We start from the raw sequence: 25,967 nt of genomic DNA on the forward strand, positions 1-25,967 counted from the left end.
GTTGATTTGCTGACTAAATGTTAGATATTCGACATGATGTGACATTCTAGCTGATTATGAGTTAAAGGTACATTTCTAATGAAAAAGGTAAGATAAAGGAAATAAATACTTAATAACAAACAAGATTGTAATATCTCGTTTTCAGGTGATTTTTATTGAAATGTGTTGCTCTCAAAACAACATATTGCTCATTAAATTATGTATACAGGTGTCTCGGCATTGACTCGCCTAACGTATAATTTCCTAGTTTCCTTCAACAAAGAAAACTGAAAAAATGATAGACTTGCTTGATTCGAGTTGTCAAAAGATAAACTTTAGTAGAAAAATATTAACATCGCTATGTTTGCAACATTCTTTTTCAGAAATTAATCAAGTTTATCAAATCAATCGAGCGCAATCACAACAAGTATATTTCTTAAACAAGAAAAGGTATGTGAAAGAAGAAATCGCAGATGAAAAAAGGTTTTGTCATTGAAACATTTTTTCAGAACAACGTTGATGTGGATTAATAATTAAGACCTGAGAGTATATAGTCTAACATATCATTTAATCACCATATTTGTCTTCACGGTGGTTTCCTGGGCTGAGTCCACTCGATGAGTAATCACTCCCCAACTGCTAATGTCCAGCCCGGTGGTCGACAAGGACCTGTCATATTACCACGGCTATTATCACCTAACACACTGAGATCTCCGTTTGTGAAGTAATTGTGTCTAGTTATCTGGGTGGGGAAAGCTTTTGACGAATTCCAATACAAGTGACATTATTCTCCATACACACCGACTAAACAGCTAAGTCCCTGCCTCCAAAACGCCTGTGCTTTATCCGTGCGCTTCAAGCATGCCATCCATTGTTGCAGGGAGCCAATCGCGAGGGGGCTGGCTTGTCAACGCAGGAGTATGTAATCATACAGTTTGACTTGTCGCCACCAGACGAGGCCAAGTGAGAGAAGCGCCAAATGGTGCTTGTTCGTCTCGCGCTCCTACTGCTCTGTGATTGGCTGGCATAGAGCTCGGGTCAAAGTGGGATTTATCTGTTCTGCGACAACTTCAACACGGAGTAGACTACGCCAAGTGATAGCACAGGAGAGTGGATTAAGATGAATCGACCCTCGGGAACTTCCAGTAAGTGTTTGGTGTATATATGTAGATAACAAGTCTTTTCTTAACACGCGTTATACAGACACTCGACGAGGATCACTTCCGTCTTTGTAACATTGTGTAATTGTAGTGATTTGTTACTACCGATCAAAATGTTTATTTTCTCCCGTGAGTATCCAAAACAATAACATGCTCTGACGAGCGAATAGGGATTTTTTTATGAAGTTGGAGAGAAATCACTAATGTCTAAATATATATCAGTGATGTCTTTAATCAAAGTACAACCTTTTGTTGAAATAGTGTTGTTAGAAATTAATGTTATCAATATTTTTTCTCGTTTGGATACATGTTCATATAGAAAATTTATTTCTATCCTTCTATTACTAATAATACTTCTAATTATATAAAAACAGCATAAATACATCCAGTTGACACTTGAATAGAATATCATTTGAAATTACGACATAATTAAATTTACCAACCCACCATAAAGAGTGTTAGCTTGTTCAAGTTCATGTCTGGGTGGATAGCACATTGTGTGTATAAGTGATTAAGTTCTGAAGGCAACACATTATGTCTCTAGTTATGTATTCCAGCCTGTATTTACGATATTGACTGTTGAAGATTCCTAGGTCGATGACAACTACATGACACAACCCTTATCTCAACCTTGTCAGCTTATTTATGCTACAGAACAAATCTCGTAGCTGTAGTCTTTAAAATGACTTCTGAATAATATATAGAAGCAATTATTGACTCGCGGTTATTTGGTAAATGCACGAAGAGCAAATTTCCGTTGATGTATAGGACGAGTTGACTTGTAACCGGGTGTCTCTGGGTGGGACGTGGACTGAGAGACGCTACACTGGTGAAAAGACGTGATAAATTAAGAGACTATCCCACACAGTGGTACTTGTACTATAGCAATCCTTAAGTGTTTTTAATCACAATATTGTTGGGGTAAATTAAAGTGTGATAAATTCCACGCCACTGGCCTACATGCAGACGCTGAGAATTAAATCTGGGAATACTGTTTCATTATATATGTATGTTTAAATTTCATGCACCTTGTAAACCTGTGCAAAATTGAATTTTAGAAATGTATATGGTGGCAGTTTGAACACAGCTGTCAAGTACTGAACATTGTAAGGTGTTAAATGCAAGCATAAATTTTGATTATTCAAAACTAATGTCTTTGAGCATGTTATATTTTGAAATACAGTTGCACCCCTTATGGAACATTTATCTGTAGAATGAAAAATAATTCCAGCCAAAATACAACGCATTTGATTTTTCTATTCTAAGAATTTCTCACTCTTCGGTTACTATGATACTGTTGTATTAGTATTCTCTATTGACACATAAGGCCCCTTATGTCCTTGAACCGTATACTCATTCAATACAATATATCTGTAAATCCACCTGAAAAATATTTTAACCTTCTGGAATAAAAAAAATCAGACAGCGGTATTTCTATGAATGGTCTAAAATCTTCCATATTTCTAATATAAAGTCTGGTAAAACAATGTTTTAAATGATTGTTTGTGCAATTTTTTTAAATCAATTTAAAAACAAAATTGAAAAAAATCATTACCAAAATGAATAGGTAAAATAATTAAGTGCAGATGGTAATATAAACATAAACATACGATGGTTGAAAACACAGAACAAAACTACAAATATTATTGTATAATAACTATTTTGATATTCCATGAATGCAAATGTGTTTTCAGAATATCGGGAACGTGTCCATTGCACTTTGGATAATTTGAATTCGATAATGACAGGATATGTATACTTGTGTCGTAATCAATCAAGTTACATTTGTTTTTAAAACAAAACAAAAACGTTACACCTTTCGTTATTATCACATCACACATTTTAATTTATTACATTACACTTTTCAAAAGTCCTCTTTTTCAATCCATCAGTTCAAGCAGTTGCTGCTGGTATATAAGAAAAACTTTTGCAGTTTCGTTTCACACTATGATTCTCTTAGAACAGGAAATACCATAACCTCAAGTTAATCGCGTTTAGCCTTGTGGGTGATCCTTGTGAAACGGAGTGACCGACAATAAAGTCCTCTGGTTTAATCTGGACGGGCACTTGGGTCCAAATCCTTCACTACAAGTGTTCCAAAGCTTTTGATACAAGTGCCAAATGGTGTGGGATCATCTTCAGCGCCGTGGTCAGACGGTCTCTATCAGAAGCTTCCTTGATCTCCCTGTCAAACAGACCCTAACTTTACTTGTTCGAGTTCGCCCTCCTTATCCTTCCAATGTTTGAATGTTCTTTACGAGAAAAACATTGTTCATCCCTAATAGGCCCTGAATGCCAGATAGAAAGCATCTTCCCTACACTTGTCGCGGTATGAGATGCGGATTCTGTAAACTGACTCGAGATATGACAAGGATAAACACATTCGAAGGCGCTAGGGACTGTGTCTTATACTTAAGCATACAGTTGACGTTGCAGCAGGTTCACGATAGAGGCTGCAGGCGGACCTTAAACCCTGGACGGATTTTCTAGCATTAACCAAAGCATACCAAGCAAACATCAAGTCAGATTCGGACTGTGGATCAAATTGAAATTCATGGCAATTTTTTTTCCAGCAGAAGCATTTTGAATATGAAACTCACCTTTCAGCAAACTAGGAAAATCACATTCTGAAGCTAAATGATATAGGTTAAATGTCACGTGGGTGGTTTTGCCTGTGTCATAGTGGTGTACTTGGAAATTCGTATACTCACGAATCAAATTTTCAAAAAGGATATTTGAACGACTACTTGATCATCTGTACAATATATTTCAGTCAATTTCTGTATATAGCATATTATCTGTCACGTGTGAATATGCCTTAATACTATGTTGTTATTAAAATGCTTACTCAGATATGCAAATCAACAGAATACCACTTCTTTACTATTTATGCATACTTTGTTATGACAAAAATATAACCAGAAGTGATGTATAATAATTTTCAAACATAATCTCCCTTATGAATATCATGTAAACAGAATATATAGTGCATAACATAAATCAGAAACACGATCATGTTAACAGATTGGTGAAATTATTCTTTTCAGAAATATTTAATTTATTCCTTGAAATAAATAAACAATTGAAATAAGCATAAACTATACCTTTTTTATACCTGTGTGTTATCATATTGCACGATTTCAACGCTGTGATTAATTGTCCGTCGAGTTAAAAAAATATGACTAAATGGCGTGAGCAAGATAGGCATAAAAACGAAATGCCCGTATCGTGTACAATATAGCAAAACAGGGTGGCTGGTAGATTACGGGATTATCCCAGCACTTGAGCTCGCTATTGATTGTTAAGTGTCACCGTGTTGCTTGGACTTACTTAATCATTTCAACATTCATCTAATCTCGTAATCAAGTCACGCGGCCTTCAGAATACACTCTCTCAATTGATTCCACTGCGAGTTAATTTCACAAGACTCCTCACACGGCGAAACTTTTAATGACACAAGTTTATTGTATGAATAAAAGTTTATAAGGCAATGCTTTGACATACCGCGTTACTTCCTTACTTCGGGGTAGCGTCACGTGTTCCTCAGATTAGCGCGGATTATCCGATAAAGGATGAGGTATTACCGAAGGATATTGCACATGCACGCGTGTGGTATTGCTAGCTATATTGCCCGATACTATCTACGTGACGACTAGTTTCATAAAACTCTGCCCAAACCTCCTCATTAAAAAGTTAATAAAATATTTTTATGGAAAGCACTATACAGCGGATATTAAATAGCATCGTTATGTATCGGGGTTACCGAGAGGTGTCAGGTGTATGTTCAGCAAATGATCCGCTGAATCATTCTTAAACTATTCATCTCAAATAAACGCGTAGTTTACACAGATATTATCAGTGTAACAAAGACTGTTCTTAAATGTTTTCGATTCTGAATCTTTTTTAGTTTCGATAGTTTCAAATAAATGTGGGAATATGTAAAGTTTATGTTTGAGGTAACAATGATTATTTGCTATGAATTTATTTCACTGACACCCAAATTTAAACGCACTCTCTGTGTGTATATTGTAGATCACTGTATATAAGGAACAGGGTCGGAAGTGCACAATGGTCTCCGCTTCTAAGAGATATTTCACATAAATATGGAAAGGGTTTTGACGCTTTTATTTGACATTTCATGGACCATTTTAATCAAGTACATTCGAAAAAGAAATTCATTTTTACCTGCTAAATTACAATATAAAACAATTATGTTGGAGTGAATAGGTGTTATTTCAGTTACCACAAAGCCATAATAACATTTCGCCAATATGAGATATGCCTGAACGCATTCTGATTTTGTCTCGTGCATCAGTCGATTACACGTAACAGAAGACAAAATAGCATACTTTTGAATGAACATAGTGACATGCCCCGGCCACATCTTCCTCTGTTGTAGCATCTCGACATTACTGCAACCACATTCATGTTGTTTTTTTAATGAACATCAGCTTCGGTTTTTAAATTATTGCACAGTTACAATCCGTCAATAATAATTATTTTTGCTCAATCGTCTGAAAATTGGTTCGTTTTTGAACATTTTTCGATAGATATACAGAAGCTCAAGCATTAATATATTTTTGTATTATTTCAAATCTCTACACGAAATCTCTCTCTCTGGGAGCAGATAATGATTGCCTTCTAGCGCGTTATTGTGTATGCACTGTTTATATTTGCTGTAATTTCTAAACTATGGACGGTCGCTACTCTGTTCTAATCGTTGTCACTGTACAACTTTTCACTTTCGTTTACCAATATAACAAACTGTTCAATTATCCCCATAACAAGATGACGGAGCATGCGGGGACATAATGGCTATAATATTGACATTCCTAGCTAAATGAAACGAAGTCGGAACCCGTGTTTGCTGTATTCATTTGCATGGCTAAAACTTTCATTATAATCTTCATCATACTCCCTTTATGACTAAGTCATTCTGCTTTTGCCGTGTACCGTTTTAACAAAGGGTAGAGAGATACTGTTCTGGGCAGTCTGGCTATAAATGATTCCTCTACAATAATCATTTGTGTGTTTAAGATATCAATGGACGCAGTACTATCTCATATCTGCCAATCTTCACCATTTTTTTCCCATCACGAAAGACAAGTCGGAGAGATAATTGCTACCGTTGGGTGTGAATGAGCTCGGTGTGTTTGTCTGAATATTGATTTTTAATTGGAAGCCTGTTGACTTGGATGCGACAAGTTAACATTCGAATCTGCCTGATGGTTCGCAAAGAACGGCCTTCTTTGATTTAGTTGTTTGTACATTAGCGTACCATGCGGCGAGCACAATGCTCCTTTTATTACGAATCGGATGCTCACGACTCTCCCGGCGATTGTTCTAGACAGTCAATATGCAGACACTGTTGGGAAATCAAGCTTGTTGTTTCGGAGGTATCGATTTGGAACATTCATCTGAAGCCCTACAACAAACGGTGATGAAAAGTCGGGACAAGGGAAACACATACGCATACCTGTGTTGTCAGATGGGAGGACGACTTCTATCTGATCATTTGTCAACACCTGTAGGGCTCCCGAAATCCTCTTAAGAGTCTCGCTTCTACAGTCCTCATTGCACAGCGGTATATCTGGTTCTCGTATCATTTCGACATAATTGGGAAAATCTGGTGGTTATTAGATAACTGGTCATTACGCAGCGGTCATTATCTAACCACGAGGCTGGGGTAGCAGTGGACACCTCATACTGACCAGCTATTGTCTGGCCACAACGCTGACTGTTTAGGGTTGAAATGCGACCACGAGAAGGTAACGCTCCCTTTCACGCTTTGGTAAACACCTTACGCTTTTCTTGCTTGTCAACATAAGTGAGAGCTTCATTACTCTGTTATGTGACGCCATGCCTTCTATGGGAGATACGTGGTTTCGTAATCTTCACTTCACTTTCACTCAACTGTTTCAAATTGCTGGTCGCTTTTTGTCCCTGGTATTGAGTCGACAGTGGGAAAACCCGCCTCTTCCCCGCTGACCGTGGGGAGACAGACAGTACATCTCACCCGGGGGCACTAATCATGGAACGCTACTCTCACACCTGTAATTACATATATGCTACCTGTAGAGACTTACATGTGCCGTTATTGGAAACCAACAGGCTGTAAAAACAGCTACCTTTCCAATCCTTTCCCAGATTCTAAGTATATCTTACACCCAATTATATTCATGCAGAACTTGACAACTGCTTAGCTTAAACTAGACCTAACATAAAATAAATGACACTGGTGTATCATAACACAGTGGTCCTACTTATACTGGCGACATCATATGAACATATTTTATGAGGTATTTTTATGGATTTGAAAATGAGGATGACATGGTGTTTTTTGTTTTACTTTAGGTCGTATTCTGGTGGACATACCTTGTAAGGTCTGTCAAGATCACTCGTCAGGAAAACACTACGGAATCTATGCTTGTGATGGGTAAGGATGCAATACTATCTTATTTTTTTGTTAAAAAGTTCTTGAATGGATACCTGTTTTTGTATTATTAAACAAGATTTTTATTTATTTATTTATTTATTTATTTATTTATCTTTACTTGTTTATTTTTATTTGTGTGTTTATTTATTTTTCACTTATATATTAATAATATGTACTTTATATCCCACTAATGACAAAATTATTTGATTGCAATACAGATAGTACAGGGTTTGATCATCAAATGATTCCTCTATCAAAACACCTATCAGTGGATGGGTATATTTCGTGTCATCAAACAACTGGTCACAATTTAGGATACTCTGTTAATCCAATACACTGTCCGCCCAATAACCCTTCATTGCAGCAGTAGTAATGACGCTGTATATCTACCTAACGGTTCCATATGTTGTACTCAGTTTCATTATTTGTACAAACTGCAATATTGGCTATATTGGCTGGCTTCCACGTAAACTACCATTGCAGTCATGCCTTGTACCAGCTTGCATAGGTCTCAGTGTTTAGCTGTATTGTATTGGCACAGTCTGGTTAATATACCTGTACAGGTCTTCGATATTGTTCGCGAGCTGACATTGTCTGTTGATCTCCGCTCTTAATTATTGCTCTATCAGAGGGATGACTACAGGATTCGATTAAGTTTCAAATACCAGGATAAATCATAGCTGTCTGAGTTTATTTTCACCCATTTGTTTCATTTGAAACGGAATACAGAGCACATATTTAAAATCATTTTCAAATTTTGATTTATGGAAAATAATTTTGTTCTCATTAACAAATCGGCTTTGTTGATATTGAAATTCTATCCCTTTCCTCCCTTGTGATTATCTTTCAACGTATTTACTTTGGACCGACATTGACATAAATCATGACCTTGTTGTTTGTGTTAATGGTATTATCTTTCAAGTTTAATCATTGGTACAATTTACAATTGAAAACTAGACGATCTACAGATCATAATGAAATATCACAACAACGTCTCCTGTCAAAATGAAGGTTATGAACAGGTTCTGCACCTGACGTGCTTGACAAGCACCTGTCATGCATTATTCTATGTAACTCAATGTTTCGACAAATCATCAATCTATATGCAATCACTAGTGTAGAAGTTTGGAAATAGGTTTAAAAACAAATCGTTTTTATAGTATTAACTGAATATTTATCTGAAAAATACACTTTCCGTCATATACATGTTCTAATATATTAGCATTCTTCATTCCGCTTAGAATATATTATTTGTCATAATTAAGTTAAGATTATTATTGAAAGACAAAAATGTATGTTTACTTCGTATTACACTACCAGACACACTGATGTTAATAAATGTTCCCTAGAAACGAAACGACTGGATACATTATGCAATGATAATTCCCATATATTGCTGCTCAACTATTTCTTTCCACTTAAACGTTTTGACGGTTAATTACCACTGAGCATCGTCATCTGTTCGACGATTTCATTTATTATTATTATTATTATTATTATTATTATTATTATTATTATTATTATTAACACAACAGCCCTATCATCAACTTTTGATAAAGGCCCCAGTTTCCAGGCATCACTTAACAAAGTTTCTAAATATACCATATTTTATCATGTCCTTTACAGGCAAACCTCACTAATGTTTTTATAATCTTCCTTTCCAGCTGTGCCGGGTTCTTTAAGGTGAGTTTTAAATGTCTTAGTTACTTAGTCCGCCCTTTTAACATACATACTTGTCCGCCTTTGAATCAAAGTTAAAAGAGACGCAACTTTTCTCCAGGTAAAGTAACGCGTACTGTTTCCGCCTGCATCCCGCAAAGACAATCAATTCCCATCTTCCGCCCCTCCCCCATTCGTCACCCCCATTCCGCCACCCCAACCATGATGACAGTCATATGAGGGGGGTATTTGTTGAGGGGCACATCGCACGGTCCGCAAGCTGAAGTCGTCCCCTAGTGCAGTGTGTCCTTTGACTTCAGCTTCAGTGTTGGCAACCTGTCTATCCGGATCAAGTATTAACCCCCGTGTTTACTAGAACAAAAGTCTTCCGATTAGAAAGTTTAACATTTTCTTACCCAAACCCACCCGTAGCGGCTCGGCACGCTGACATCAAAGGACCAGGTTTACGTCCTCGTAGCTACCGATGTTTCGAACAATATTTAGTTTATACGACAGTCCCCTATAGGGCTGGCACGGGATTTCCTGATATCCCTGGCTCGCAAAATTAAACCAAAAGGTAAAAACTTAACGCAAACCTTGTAAAAATCTGTCGATAAAGCGTAGAAGTGGAGGGCTTGAATGTCAATAGCACAACTACGGTGGGGCACGTTGGATTGCGGAGGACGGGGGACACTACATAGCATGGATTGCCAATACTGAGATAAAGTGAGAGCCGCAAAAGTCAGGTTTGCTTATGGCTTTTGATTCTGTTGAAGTTACAGAAACAAACCAACGGCAAAAACTCGCAACATTTCTGAAACAGCTCTCACAGCTCTTCTCAGGAAGATTACAATGATTTGCAAACTCGAGTATTTGCCTAAAGCCCCTAAGATCAAAACTTGTCAAAGATTTGTTGATCAAAAGCTTTAGAAGTTGTGACTTTAGCGATTGCTTTGGAATGATTGATTTGACCACACGGCACGAGATCACGGCGTGACCCTGCGAGATCTCACTTCACAGAGCTGAGTTGCGTCATAGAAGGGTGGACAGACTCAAGTAAACTCAAACATTCGGGTTCTCGCGGTTCACCCCTTCCGACCTCAGTATCCAAATAAAAAATGCGTGTTCGAGTTTCGCGCGTTGTCCTTCGTCTCGTGTAGAACGTGATTTCCTACATCCGGGTGATGAAAAGGAAACGTACAATTTGCAAACCATTTTCCAACTATTTCATTCACAAATAACCACATTCCAATTTTATTAGACCGGAAATGAAACAAAACATATTACTCACTCACTCTTCAGTTATGCATCCTTAACGACGTCTATTTTCTTGACGTCAAGACAATGACACCAGTTAGTTTTACATGCATTCTTGGCTATATCAGTGTCGTTTATACCTACTTTCTGTGACGTTTCTTCTGAAATGATTAGTTTCTTAAAAGCAAGATACATTCTATGCTCAGGGAGAGAAGGGATTTAGATGGTGACGTCACTTCCGAAAGCTATCGTTGGAAATGGGTCCACGGTATGTCAGCAACCCATGCTTGTCATAGGAGACGACTAACGGGATCGGGTGGTCAGGCTCGCTGACTTGGTTGATGCATGTCATCGTATCCGAATTGCGTGGATCGATGCTCACTCTATCAATCACTGGGTTGTCTGGTCAAGACTCGATTATTTACAAACAGCCGTCATATAGCTTTGATAGTTCTGAGTGCGGCGGAAAAAAAACTTGTATCCTGTAGAGATAATATAGGAAGATATAATACCCTGGGTAGTCGATGGTGGACAAAGAAATTATCTAACAAGATGGAAGACAATCCATGAATCATTGTAAACAGTAACGATAATGACACACAGGGCCAAATTACATGTTTACTTCTATTTAATGAATGGCACCTGTGAAGATTCGGGTTAGAATAGGTCTTCAACAACCCATGCTTACCGTAAAAGGCGACTATGCTTGTCGTAAGAGGCGACTAACGGGATCGGATGGTCAGGCTCGCTGACTTGGTTGATGCATGTCATCGTATCCCAATTGCGTGGATCGATGATCATGATGTCAATCACTGGATTATCTGGTCCAGACTCGATTATTTACAGACCGCCGTCTTATATAGCTGCGATATTGCTGATTTCGGCGTTAAACAACAAACAAACAAACAAATCAATAAATGGGCAACTACATTCTAAAATATCATGGTATTAATCTGTTAATTAGTCTTTTAAGATGAATTGACACGGTGCGATTTGTTGGTACAAGAAATTGTATACGATAAGTTGTACTGTGTGAATGCACCTTAACTCCGTTTTAGCAATATCCAAGCAATACCATGGCAGGGGACGCTCGGGGTACACATTGTACCTATGTTGTATTCGAAGCCAGACGTGGGAATTACGCTTTAAGCACCACGCTAATACTAACCTCCTTAACACTTGTAGATATCCCATGTCAATAGGACGTTGTATGTAACCGTTTCACTGGTGTTTTATATCAAAGAGCGAGGGTTGTGTCCGGCTCACAGCGGGTGATCAATACCTTGACTGACATTATCTACCTGTTACGCCGGCGTCATAGTTTCCACTGATAACGACGTCTACAGCTCCACCTACTCAGACCAGTCAGATACATTTAGGGTACCTAAGCTGGCTTGTTAATATCACAGTCTGAACGTGGAAGTATATAATTCCACGCGTGGTGGAAGGTGAAGATATTTTATTAAAAAAGAAACTTTTCTCATTCACGAGATAAAATAAACATTGGACAACAAATACCATGAATTAACGAAGTAGTCTCTGTCATGATCATTTTGTGGAACGCAGTTGTATTGAATATTCTCTGAAATGCTTTGTCAACAAGGAAGTCGGGTTGCCGTGGAAACGTCTGTTTTGTGATGGCGTTACAGAAACTTTACTGTACATGATATCATAGATGAACTGGCCTTCAGCAACCCATGCTTTTCGCGAGAGGCGGTTAACGATATTGGGTGGTCAGGCACGCTAGCTTAGTTAATGCTTGCAATCGTATCCCAATTGCGTAGGTCGATGCTCATGAAGTCAATCATTGGATTGTCTGGTTCAGACCCGATTATTTGCAGAACGCCCTCATGCATTAGAATACATTGCATAAGAATATTGCTGAGTGCGGCTTTAAGCACCAAACGAACAAGCATATAGAACTTAACGACGACGTTCAATGACATGGTTGGCTAGCTATATTCGAAGTTCTCAGTATCAGTAAATACTGCACAACGGTACACAATAAAAACTAACACATTTATAAGGACTACCATTTGAAATTGGTTGTCAAAGCGACGCAACAACAATCGAATGGCGCATTTTTGTATATATATTCAAGTGTATTCTTCAGTTCGATTTTATCATATATGTCAAGCAAATCTCGTTTTCTAACACCATTTCAATGAGATAAAAACAATTTAGATCAGTAGTGCTGATTTCTTTGAAAAAGTTCTTGACGCATGATCGTCAAAGTGCAGCCAACTTTTAACATAACGATTCATTAATTAATATTACGTAGGGGGATTTCTAATCCCAGATGAATTGAACTTTATGTTATAACTCAGGCATATAACTTCGGATATTATAACCAATCCGAATGGCTTATTAACACACGTACTTTACGTCATATGGAATAACATGACATAGGGTGGTATGAAAGCCGATATACATGCACATGTTACCTCATTTCTATGAGGGGCGGTCGGGTAGCCTAGTGGTTAAAGCGTTCGCTCATCACGCCGAAGACCCGGGTTCGATTCCCGACATGGGTACAATGTGTGAAGCCCATTTCTGGTGTCCCCCGCCGTGATATTGCTGGAATATTGCTAAAAGCGGCGTAAAACCATACTCACTCACTCATTTCCATGTATGTACAGCTCAGCGTTGTCTCATCACGCCAAACAAAGCGCTGGCACGTCGCGCCAAACACCCCGGTTCGATTCCCAGTTTGGTTTCAATGTGTGATGCTCGTTCTTACTGTCAGTCGTCGTAATGGCTGGTATAAGGTCACGGTTGGTGGAATATGTTAAACTCTTCTTTTATAAACTTCTGTATTATTAAAACATGTTGAACAATCGGTATGTTTATGAAACATGAAAAATTGTATGTTTGCCTCTTCAGCGCTCAATCCGACGCAACCGCCAATACATTTGCAAATCGAGAGGACAGGGAAATTGTCCTGTGGATAAAACTCACCGCAATCAGTGTCGGGCGTGTCGTCTTAAGAAGTGCATTGAAGCTGGTATGAACAAAGACGGTAAGTAAACTTTGTGGCATTGTCTTTTCCACAAGGCTGTCACTTAAACACGAATAATGTGTTTTATTTCTTCAGAAAACTATCATTGGTTTTTACTGAGAGCGAGCATGTTGCAGATGAGGATGATGGTGGCTGGGAAAGGAGGGGGCGTGGTTTGTTTACTTTCTCTAGTGGGGTTCCCTCCCCATAAAGACCACTGATGAATGTGCCCCTCTTTTCTTCTTGCATATGACTAGGGGCTCCTACTTTCAAATAATGATGCTTTTTGCAGCTTTACACATTCTATGACCTTTTATATGACATCAATCGTGGTTTTGTTCTGAAGTTTGTTTGATTTTCAGCTTATAATAACCCCTTTTTGCCTTTGAAAATAATTCAATAAATAGTCATTGTCTGGTTTGGACTGTGTATTTTTCGGCATTGAAGCAATCAATTTTCGTAATTGTGGTACGTTGACGCGTTCCGTCTTTTCATAACTCCCAACAGTCGTAGTTCACACAGGCAAATAGTTCAGATCGCCAGGAACAATTAAGCCAGTCGGTGACTGTTTGGTTATCTTAGTGTAGCATAAATAATATGATTGACCGAAATAATAACGTTAAACTAAATAAATTGACCCCAAATCACATTCTGTGGTAGTGTATCCCAAAGACCCATTAGTAGGCCCCTACCTTCGACCAATCCATAAAGTTATAATGTTCGGATTGACTAAGACAGACAAAAACGAAACACGGTTACTAAATCAATACCTATTCATAATGGGAAATCAGTTCTTCCTGACATTGGTCACGTTTGTTGAAAATCACGAAATCAACATAATCGTCATGCTTGACACATTTTGGCTTCACCTTGTACATAACTGACAATCAAGTACAAAAGTATAAGGGCCACGCATAAAGAGATGTTTCTGTGTCAAACGTCCCTTTTCACATCATCATCTGCAACAGCTTGCAAATTCAAGGAGTCAATCTATATGACCCACAATGCATCATATCCAGTTCCGTCATTGAACAATGCAGATGCAAGCGGTGTCAGCTTTACGTGATAAACATTATTTTTCACATAAAGTCATAATTACCACACGCGGCTTTTCATTCCTTTCTCTTTGCGTTTGCTCCCGATCAGGTCTAGTAGTCCTCCGATGAACATATATTAAAAAATAATTAAATCCTTTGAAACGTCACTTGAAATGGTGGTGTTCTTCTAGGGCCTGCGACACTATGACACGCAATAAGGGCGTCGGGTCTTTAGCACCAATTGTTGATGGAGATAGCACTTCACAATTGAAATAAAAGATGCTATCGCCATGCAACCGATCTATTTGATGGTTTACTTTAAATCTGGTCATATGACATATGATTTCTTGTTTCTGGAAATGGAGTTAATAAATCCATATAATATCGCGTCAAACCGAATAATTATCTCAGTTTATCTCTAATCAAACTCACTGTTACTTTGTTCTAAATGACAACATCAGGAAGGCCTAAATATTTGTTTATAGTGATCGCAGGAAATGTTTTAAAATAATTCATGCAAGATTCGTAAATACGTTTCGACACTACATTATGTGGGTGGACGTGTATAAATGATTGTATTTTAAATATCCATACATATGAAAATTATTTTACTTATTGTTACAACCCCTAAGATATAGTATGGTGACATTTTCTCATGGTAGAGTACAAGCTGACATGTTTGGTGGTAGTTTTTTTAATTAATTAGAGTCATCTGAAGAGCGGCATTTTTTAAAGTTAAATTATACATTACATTTGTTCACAACTCTTCATTATTGTGGGTACATATAACCACACCATAGTTTAATATTTGCAAAATTAAAAAAATCAATCTTATGACCAATTAAAATCTTAAATCAAAGAAATATGTCAACCGATTTTTAATGAAAGGCTAATCGTTTTCAACGATTCAAACACGATTATTAAATCTAAATTAAACGCCAGTTAATATCTGCGGATTAACCATTTTGACACAAAACGAGTGATCCCCACTCGAGACCTCCACTCCTATGAGATCGTGTTTCCCAAGCGCATGGACTCTGTGGTTAGTCTAGCCGAAAAGCAGGGTGTTCCTCATAATTTAGTGATAATACGGCGATCAGCGAGTAACAACTTTTAATGAGACACTCGAATTTGATGAGTCGATCGTCAACACAGGGACGCAAGGCGAGAAAGCCCCGCAAGGAGCAGAAGCGGAGACACGCTTGTACGTGGACGAATAATTGACTCGGAAAGCACACGTACAAATAGAGTCGAGGCAACCAAACACGAAGGATAGGGCGAAACACTCCGATTGTAACCCGATGAGAAATGCGCTCAACGATTTGATTAGGCAATTACCGGAGTCATTGTATGACGCGGAACGTCTGAATAGATGGTCACGTAGCTAACCTGTCCTTGTGTAATTATACTCAGGGGGCAGGAGCTCATAATCCGGGGGGTGGGGCCCTCATGGCCAAAAATCTGTCACTTTTATGAAACATTTGTTTTGATCTTAGTAACATTTGTTACATTCAACCAGAACCGGACATTGTAGGACATTGTAAGACGTTGCATTAGCGCGTTCCAAATACCTGGAATGTCCAGTGACACTGATGACAATTCCCCCTAAGATAACACTGACTTTAACGTATGTTTAGCGCTTTGTTAATTAAGTTCACGCACATCTCCAAAAATGTCATCGTTTACGGTGTTTGGAGGCAGAAACTGTTTCTTTTTAAAGGGACCATTTCTTAAATTCCTGAAACTGATTAAATTCCAGACATGACGCAAAGGTTGGCGGTGAAGCATCCTTCTGTGATATGGTTATTTTACAAATGAAAAGTTTAAATTCCATTTTGTTTAATCGAGTCCACATCTGTCACCATGCATTTTGTTTATCAACGTCTTGTCCTAACCAGATTTCTTCTGAGTGGCACAGTGTATTTAGTATCTTGGCACGCGAAGACTTAATTTAAGCAAGAGCGACATCGGTCATGTTTGCTAATCATACATGTTTGCAATATCAATAATTTAATTTCAAAGAGTTTCATCGACAATTTACGATTGAATTTCTCGATAAGTGACACCTTTAATTGTTTTTTAATGTTTAATGAATGTTAATCATTTGCATCACATTTGTAAACTAGAATAAATAATCCATTTACATTATAAAACATTTAATTTTTAATAATGCTCTGAAACTTACAATTATGACTTTAGACGCGTCAGATTTGTAAAAAAAATATAAAAAGGATTTTCTTTTTAAAGTTACCTCCCTGGTTAATAGGTTTACAGATTATGGCGTAGGATTAAAAAAATAAATGTTCCAACAGGTTCCGATAAAAGCAGTTCAGTAATGCTCTGATAAGCCAGCAATATCTGAGAAGAAAATCAATTTAAGAGACACATTTCGTCAAGGACTTTTTATAGCCTCAATAGAGTAGGCCCAAACCCTCTGATAGAAAGATAGCAGGGTAGAGGTGAGCTGGTCTTGAGTGAAGGTATTGTGATGGCTTTGTCATGGGGTTTCCTTCTCTCCCACCTGTCTAAATACACAGCATAAACTGAATAGTCCCGGATATCTCTCAATTTCCAGGTTTGCAAGTAATGTACACATGACGTTCTCCGTTGGTCCTCTTCTTACTCCAAAGCTAAAATAGTCCTATCATCCGACCAGTCAAACACAGAGGACTTTTGTTCGGGAGTCTATTGAAAAGTTATACTTTGTGAAGGCGGGTAGGCGATGGGTTTGACCTCCGCGAGTGTGTGTTTAACCGGCGCATGAACACGTAGTGAGGTGGTCTCCTCACACAGAAAGTACCACAGAGAAACTTTTGATTTTCATGAATACGATATAGGCTATGATTTGTTTAAAGCCCACTCGCGTTAGCACCTCATTGGGGATTTGTGACCGATGAATAGGACTAGGTGAGGGACTCTTCAGAAGCCACGAAGGCAAACATGGATTTCAACGACATCTCTGCCAAACAACAAATCTCTGCCTGCGTTCGGGACTCTTCCCACCTGACTCAAAGACTTAGTAAAAGTTTTCTGCTTGACACCTCTCGGAGTCAATATTTTTTTGTCAGGTCGTGAGGTGCTGGCATATTTGCTGATGATCGCAAGTGTCTTTTCCTTCATCCATTTAATTGCCTGTTGTACATCTACATCAGTGACACCGATAGAACCCACAGAAAGTCGAGTGTTCTCGATACACTGAACAAGAAGCTATCCCCGACTTGTCTAACCTTACCCTCAAGCTCTACCCGCCTGCGATCAAATAAGAAAGTTGTTTTGATAATGACACATTCAGACACCTTGTGCGGCGAACCTTTCACAATAATGTCATTCTCAGCATACCTTCGTGCTCTTGATAAATATTAAGACGCTAAGGATATATTCAAATTTTAAAAAAAACACTTTCCAGAAGTCTAACGAGTATTTGACTTCTATTCAGTTACGCATAGGAGAAGGTGTGTGCAGCATCCCACTAGAACATCCTCATCGTATCAGGGTTTGGTACTTAGCCAAGAGAAAGGTGGAAGGGAAAGACAACTTGACGTGGATTGTGTTTATTCAATCCTGTCTTATGCTCTATCCGCGTAAAGTGGCTTCACACAACGACATTCGTCTGACTGTTAAAGGGATTTTTAGAAACTCTGCAACATCCTCAATGTATTCGGATATCTTAAAACTGAAGCTGTAGTGTTTAATTGGATTTCAAGTCATGTAGACTACGACACAATGTCATGGTCATTTAGGTTACTCGTTTATCTATACTTGTAGGTCAATACAAGTATAGGCTAATACTTTTCAAACGGGCTTTTCAATTCTTGTTGTAATCGATACAATCAGTATGAGACGTTAATTATTAATACTAGGCCTTGTTGGCCCTTTTAACACGTAAGTGCCATTATACCATATGTGTGAGAGAGAGAGAGAGACGCCCAAAGGACCATGAGCTACAATAAAAGGACTAAGTTACAGCTAATCCTAGCAAGTTTTATTGCCTTTCTGTCGCTTTAATTCAATTTCCCTCTTATATTCCGATGAGAAACACGAAAATTCGTCTTTACTTTTTGCGTGTTTTCATATGACATTTCCTCCATTTTACCAATTCTGTGAATAGCTCTTTTCTTCTCCACAGCCGTTCAGCACGAGCGAGGACCCCGTAACTCCACGATCCGCCGCCAGGTGGCGATGTATTTGAAAGAGACGAGTGAGTTGGGGACGGTATTAGCTGCTAATCCGTACCGATCCCCCTTCCTACCCGCCTACGTTGGCTACGAACACGTCAACGACGGTATCACGGTATCAGCCGTCGACCCACCCCCCACCGCTACCCCCGGGGTCATTATGCAACCTGTGCCAAAGGTGGGTACAGATGTATCTACCATCAAACCCAATCAGGTGCGATATTGAATATTAGCTAACCTTTTTTTTGTCTGTACAAAATATTGAAAGATGATAAGATCCATCCACGTGTAACAATTGTTATGGACCAGAACTAACCATGTTATGATAATGATTAATAAGGGTTGATTTAATATTATTTCCGTTTCTGTGGGATATAAACTGGACATAATAAAGAGAATGCGAGTAAGGCTTTGTTTGTTGTTCGATATTAATAGCATTATAAGCTAAAGCTCATACGAAAACATATGCCGCTGATCATATATACTAATAAAACTTATTATAACGTCTCTCATAAGCCGCATGGCGGATGGTCTCGAATGTGGTTCATGGTGTTTTATCCTGTCTTGTGTTTCAAGTCATTTGAGAACTATACTGTTTGTACTGAATAATGAGAGAACGAATAAATAGGGAGCCATATGAATGTCATGACAAGTCATGTACCAAGATATTGTTTGTCAATTACCAGACATTTGCATTTCACTCCTTGCCAAGTTTCGTTGAAAAGAATCAGTTCTTTGAACACAAAAAGTAATTTATTCGGCAATATTGTCATGCGGTTCCTCATATTATTACATCAGTATATATGTTCAACGATGTTCTCGGTTCAAATCGTACTTCTAGGATCATGTCAGATATTGTGAGAACACATGTGTCTAACCGATCCAATATTCATTTCAGTATCCGCACGAGATGATGCAGGCCTATTTCTCCAACCCCGAAGCTGTCTGTGAGGCAGCAGCGCGACTGTTGTTCATGGGCGTGAAGTGGGCCAAGTCAGTGCCAGCCTTCCTCAGTCTGCCCTTCAGGGACCAGGTGATTCTCCTGGAGGAGAGCTGGAGGGAACTGTTTGTCCTGGGAGCAGCCCAGTTCCAGATACCTCTTGATGCAGGACCTCTTCTCTCTGCTGCAGGTTAGTTTTGGGGGACATTATGTTACCTGAACCTTTTGTGGGATATCCAGTTCACTCTGAATATTATTCAAATCCATTGAGTGAGTGAGGGAGGATGGTTTTACGCCGCTTTAAGCAATATTCAAGTAATATCACGGCGGAGGACACCAAAAAATGGGCTTCACACATTTTACACATGTGGGGAATCAAACCCGGGTCTTTGGCGTGACGAGTCAGCGCTTTAACCATTAGGCTACCCACCGCCCCTCAAATCCATTGGATACACCAGAAGGTCGTGATAGCGTGTACTATGATTACAAAACTTTGCAGATTAACAATAGGTTTGTCGAATATACGTTGAAGGCTTCATTACAGCCGGACATGACTGTATGACATAAAATAGTGAAAACACGTTTGACTTTTGAAACTAGTAAACTGCCGGGCAAAAGAAAGTTAACCCTTGAATTCAGATTTGACCAACAAACTACAAACGTTACGCCACCTGCTTCACTCTGTTGATTCCGTCGACATTTCTTCATCTTCTTTCATTTTTAGCAACCATCAAAAATTGGTGTACACTTTGTTGGGCAATTTATATATTTAAACATTTGCTTGCTATGTTTTCTCACTTAAACGGATGTAGATCTTATATTGTCTAAATTATGTCATTTGTAATCTAGGTGTAATGGTTTTATGGTGCTTGTTATCTATTGAAAAATGCATTGTGTCACGTCGCAGATACAATGACAAAATGTCCAAGGACAAATTCGAAAAAAAACCCACTATGTACGTTTGTACTGGTATGGTATATTTTCAAATCATTTTGACTCTGATTACAGGTTTCACAACCGAACACACTCAACCAGACAAAGTCGTCAGCCTCATGACTGAAATCCGTGGCCTCCAAGACGTCATCGCCAAGTTCAAGGCTATACAGGTCGATCCTACAGAGTACGCGTGTCTGAAAGGGATTGTCTTATTTAAATCAGGTACGATACAACCATATCAAACAGATATAGGCAGTGAACTGTTAAAGGGCAAGTTCACACGGAAATGAACCAATTTTTCTTGTACTTTTTCCACATTAAAAGTGTTAACATAGAAGTGTCATAGACAAAATTATAAAAACATCATATTTAATTAACATATTTTTTGCATTAAAACGATTTATATTTTTCACATTTACTAAGTGTTCTATTTCCATAACAAAAACACCATGGCTTATGCCCCTTGCAATATGACGTCATTGGTGCCAATTGATAAACATTATGACGTCATCATGCTTTGTTAGAGCCGCTTCACGTGGTGTAGGTACAGTTTTGTGATTTTAGCGTCTCAGATGCCAGCCAGAATTGTGTTATACTGAGTCACCACTGCGCCGGAGTGTGTCGTAGACCATGTTGTTTTACATAAAAAACTGGTCCTTGATATCTTTTGCGTTGAGAATAGACAGGGACCCAGTTGAATTAGCACCAATTACGTCATAATCTAAGGGAGATAACTCAGGCCTATTTTGCTCGTAAAACGAAGGCCTCATAACGGCATATCATTTTAACACTATTGTGAGCTTCCTACTTTCACTGTGAGAAAAAATGAGTGTATATTTTCAAACACAGATACTAACTAATTCTAAAATTGCGTTTTGTTTAGAAAAAGAAAGAAAGTGATTTTTGCGTGTACACTTCCCCTTTAATTATGCTTTTTACAGTATTGTACGGTCTTACTATCCTTTGGATCTCTGCTGCACAGAGGCTAAAATTTCCTGTTTGGAAATATGTTGAAATAGAATGGTCCGCTTGATGTACTCCATTTCTTAGAGCTTTCACACTCCACACAAAAATAGTAGTGACAAATAGAATGAATATGCACTACGAATCATTGTGATAATACATTATATCACAAAGGGGTTCCAATGGATTCATTATATACCAGTAACTACCTTGCATGAATGTGGAGGCCATTATACAGATGGGCTCCACAAAAACAATATCCACTACCAAAGTCGAGGAAGTATCCTTTCGCCCATGCTTGCTTGTCATAAGAGGCGGGTCGGGATCGGGTGGTTGATGCATGTCATCGTATGCCAATTGCGTAATAACAATAACTGGATTGTCAGGTGCAGACTCGATTATTTACAGGCCGCTGTCATGTAGCTGGGATATTGCCGAGTGCAGCCTTTAAAAACAAAGAAACAAACACACAAAACATTTGTGTTCCTCGTCATGATATGGCTGAATATTGCTAAAAGCGGCGTAATCCAACACTAACTCACCTATGTGTCCTTCTTCGTTTCAGTATTTCCAAGCAATAACACCGAGATGAAGACCCTACGAGAGTTCCACACAGTAGCTACACTCCAGGATCAGGCACAGCTCACCCTTAACCATTACATACGGACAGCCTACCCAACACAGCCATTCCGCTTTGGCAAACTATTACTGCTACTCCCATCTCTCAGGTCCGTGTCGCCCGTCACCATCGAGGAGGTGTTCTTCAGGAAAACGATAGGACAAATTCCCATTGAACGTCTCTTGGTTGACATGTTTAAATCGAGTGACTTCTGAGTACATGGTTGTGACTAGTATTAAAGGTGAAGGTTATGGGGAATGTGCTGGCTGAACCAAGTATTCAGACGGGGACGTCAAGGTCATGGCGTCGAGAAGCCTTTGCTTCAGAAGATGCTATTCTGGAAACAAGACCAGGTGCCTTCTTAATCAAAGTCAAGAACGTGTCCGCACTCCAAAGAAGGTCAATCGACAATCCACGTTGGGATTCATCCCCGTTCCAATAAAGAAGTTGATGCGCAGAAGAAACTACATACAAGGGAGATTATTCACATGCCACCGAGATGCGACGTGACCTACTTAGGCCGATGCTGTCCCATGCTGTCCCAACAACCCTGAACGCTGATCCAAGCAAACCTTGGTATATCCGGGCAATTGTAAGGTATCTACATACCTACATGTATATGCTGTCGGTCCAAGCATATCATTGAATATGAATACCTTAGCTGGGTGCCGTATTCTATCATCTGTGATTTTTGTTGCAATGGACTTTATTAATTCTGATGCAACGTTGAAGCTACCTCTGTACTCAAATTAGTGTTGTGACGTTATAGTCGTTCCATGCAGAGACTTGTTAACCTTTAAAGATCTGATACACTTTGTAGATAGATGTGATGCAGGAATCTCCCTATTTCAAATATTTCCTTTTCATAACATGTGTTGGATCTGATGTATTTTATCCGCAGCCCTCGCGGCTCTAAAGATATAGTCCATGCACCAATACATTCAGCAACAAGTATGTCTTTCGTCTTTAGCAAGCTAGTCTTAACTTATAGTTCAATATAGTGTTACGAGTCCGTGTACACACATTTAGCAGGCTTGTCACCCCTGTCGTTTGAATTTAGCGAACATTACCTCTCAGGTAATCGGCAGTTGCTCACTGTCGGATTGTGTTGCGCGAGTTTGTAAGGATTATCTTTCTTCCGCGGCGATCGCGACACCTCTGACACAATATCGCCAGGGAAAAGCTGTCGACACCTTTCACCGTTCGGTTTGTGAAGCGTCCGGTTTCATCGTCCCCTGAGTGGCTGTATGCTTTCCTGGCGTTGGGCGGGCACCTGACCCCCTTGTGCGTGCCGGGAAGGGGGGACCACGCTGGACTTGTAACACCACTGTGTAACTCAATCTTTATCCCGAAACCAGAGCTCCCCGTGACCATGACAAAAAGTCAATTTTTCCTTTGATATCCTTTTCTGACGGAACGGAGAGCGTGTAGGAATCTTAATACATACGGTGACTTGTGTAATGCAACCTGTTCTAGAACAATTTGAACTCAAATCACAAAGAAAAGATTTCCCTCAAAGCTAATACCAGGCCCTTATCGGGGGGAATACAAATGAAAGGCATATATCGCATGCCCTGTAATGCCCATTTGCTTGCTCACCTGGTGGGAAACATCCTAGTATGCAATTCTTACGTTTACTCCAACACCAGACCCATTGATGACTGAAATGTTAACTCCTAATACTCTTATTGTTCTCAAGCCCATGTTGACTGAAGCCAAGTGCATCATTTAGTGCTAAAAATGTACAAACATTGGTCCATTTTCACAGAACCATTAAATACATTTACAAATGAAAAATGATTAAGGGACCGAGAACTGTTTAATTGAGAGGGTTGGGATATCTGTTTCAGGCAGAATATGTTGCAAGTCAGTGCTTCCAGACATACAAAAACATTCTCTCAAAGAAAGAGTGAAACATTTTTTGACCCACAAAACATTTCTTTACATCTGTACATCCAGCTTGTCCCGTGAACGATTTAATATTTTTTGCCTGAGATAAATTATTTTTACAGCAGTTTGGTGAAAGTATTATGGGTTTTTTTCAAAACAAAAATCACCACTCACCGCCACCCTTCAATCTCCAACGAATAGTATCAAATGGTCAACCCCTACCTATTTGGTTATGAAGTTCTTTCAACATCGGTATCTGTTCTACAGTCTATGTCGTATCTTTGAAGTAGTTGTTGATTTATTGGTGCAAAAAGTAAAATTATACTAGTGCTGAGTTTTTATTTTTATATTTGATTTGTGCTTCCAGATCTTCAATGTTTATCGTGTTTAGTACATTTATCTCTGTAAAACGGATTGTTATGTTTATTTATTAGCTTTATGAGTATCTTTGCTTGGGATGTCATGTCTATTTGATAAATAGTATGTTATTTCAAAACCTTTCCCTACTTTTCCTATATGAATAGCAATATCACCCTTCGGTTTGTATCAAATGGATCTATAAAATTATTTTTATTTTGTTGACATATTCATATTCATTTGGTAAGTCTGTCTTATCGTCTAAAGTGAATGCAAATCTTATTTTGTTTATGGACTTCTTATACCACTGAAAGTGGATCACTATCATAAATCCATACTTTTCGATACATTTACATTTTTTAAGATGCGGTTCTCTAAAGTTACCGCAGGTGTTAGTAATTAAACCAATATATCTTTGTAAGATTCTTTAACGGGGGGATTATATTTGAGACTTTATTTCTAACTGATTCCCTATCATTTTAAACGAATGCAAAGTCTAATGTAAGCAAAAAGATCTAATTTTATCGAACTTAATTGAAGTTGACAGCAAATTAACCGAAATATCACTCAACAAAACAACTCTGGTATTGCCTCGTTATTCGTTATGTTCTGTCTTTCCAGTACTGTTAATGTGAAAGACTTTCTACTTTGTCTCTTCTCCATCACACACGTATGGAAATGTTAACTCCACTTCCTTTTGAGTGCAATACATTTCTTCACGCACATGTCAGTATCTCTGGCTTAGCACCATTACAGATCTTTAAATATGATGTATGATGCAATAAATGATGAATATACCTAATGATTTTGTTATATCTCTGTGGCCATAGCTGCATGTTTAACCACGGATTGGGCGGTGGGTAGCCTATTGGTTAAGGCTTTAGCTTGTAGATCTCATGGATACATGTGTGAAGCCTATTCTTGGTGTCTCTTGACTTCATATGCCTTGATTACTGTCAAAAATGGGACCATGCGACAGACGTTGTTTGACTCGAGGTGACTTACGACAGATATATCATAATTGGCTCAGAACTGACGTAGCATGGGAGGCTTGCGAAAGACGTAGCGTTCGAGACTTACGACAGACGAGCATGAGATGCTTACAGCGGACGTGGCATGAGTGACTTACAGCAGAGGTAGCACGAGCGACTTACGACAGACGTAGCACGAGAGATTTATGACAGACTTTGCTTGAGGTGCCTACGTATACGACAGACGTTGCATGCGATACTTACGACAGACGTAACTCGCGTGAGATACTTACACCAGACGTCGCATGAATCACCTACGACAGACGCAGCATGAGTGACTTTCAACAGTCGTACAGAGACGTACAGCAGGCGTAGTATGATAGACTTACGACAGACGTAGCATGAGGGACCTACCTGTAGCATGAATATTTTACGATAACCTTATTATGAGATACTCTTAGACTGAGATGCTTATGAGATACTTATGAGAGACTATTGTCAATAATTCAATATGAAACATCAACGATTAAGTAATCCCAACCGGAGCGAAAACCTATATGGAATTGAAATTGAGTCTTGTGATGTCTTAA

The 25,967-nt window shown here is 38.8% G+C and overlaps 1 protein-coding gene across 3 annotated transcripts; it reads left to right on the plus strand.

Moving 5' to 3' along the window:
- The first annotated feature begins 918 nt into the window (after positions 1-918).
- LOC124111700 (nuclear receptor subfamily 2 group E member 1-like) lies at positions 919-24,967 on the plus strand. Of its 3 annotated transcripts, none has more exons than XM_046471476.2 (8): positions 919-1,124; positions 7,494-7,575; positions 9,240-9,258; positions 13,375-13,510; positions 18,653-18,915; positions 19,600-19,831; positions 20,650-20,799; positions 22,106-24,967. In XM_046471476.2, exons 1-8 carry the CDS (start codon positions 1,100-1,102, stop codon positions 22,372-22,374), a joined length of 1,176 nt encoding a protein of 391 aa, XP_046327432.1. In that variant the 5' UTR covers positions 919-1,099; the 3' UTR covers positions 22,375-24,967. The 3 variants fall into 3 exon arrangements, with proteins under 3 accessions (XP_046327432.1, XP_046327448.1, XP_046327440.1); XM_046471492.2 differs by having other exon boundaries at positions 18,653-18,879; XM_046471484.2 differs by lacking the exon at positions 919-1,124 and adding an exon at positions 6,274-6,907.
- Positions 24,968-25,967: the final 1,000 nt, after the last annotated feature.

Source organism: Haliotis rufescens, unplaced genomic scaffold (genome assembly GCF_023055435.1).
Source record: "Haliotis rufescens isolate VD_foot unplaced genomic scaffold, xgHalRufe1.0.p SCAF_5, whole genome shotgun sequence".
Lineage (NCBI taxonomy): Eukaryota > Metazoa > Mollusca > Gastropoda > Lepetellida > Haliotidae > Haliotis > Haliotis rufescens.

What these genes read in the sequence shown, in the direction of transcription:
- LOC124111700 (XM_046471476.2), top strand. Translation starts at nt 1,100, where the DNA reads ATGAATCGACCCTCGGGAACTTCCA. An exon ending in CTACCATCAAACCCAATCAG is followed by an intron (nt 18,916 to 19,599) that starts GTGCGATATTGA and finishes TATTCATTTCAG; the next exon opens with TATCCGCACGAGATGATGCA. An exon ending in ACCTCTTCTCTCTGCTGCAG is followed by an intron (nt 19,832 to 20,649) that starts GTTAGTTTTGGG and finishes CTCTGATTACAG; the next exon opens with GTTTCACAACCGAACACACT.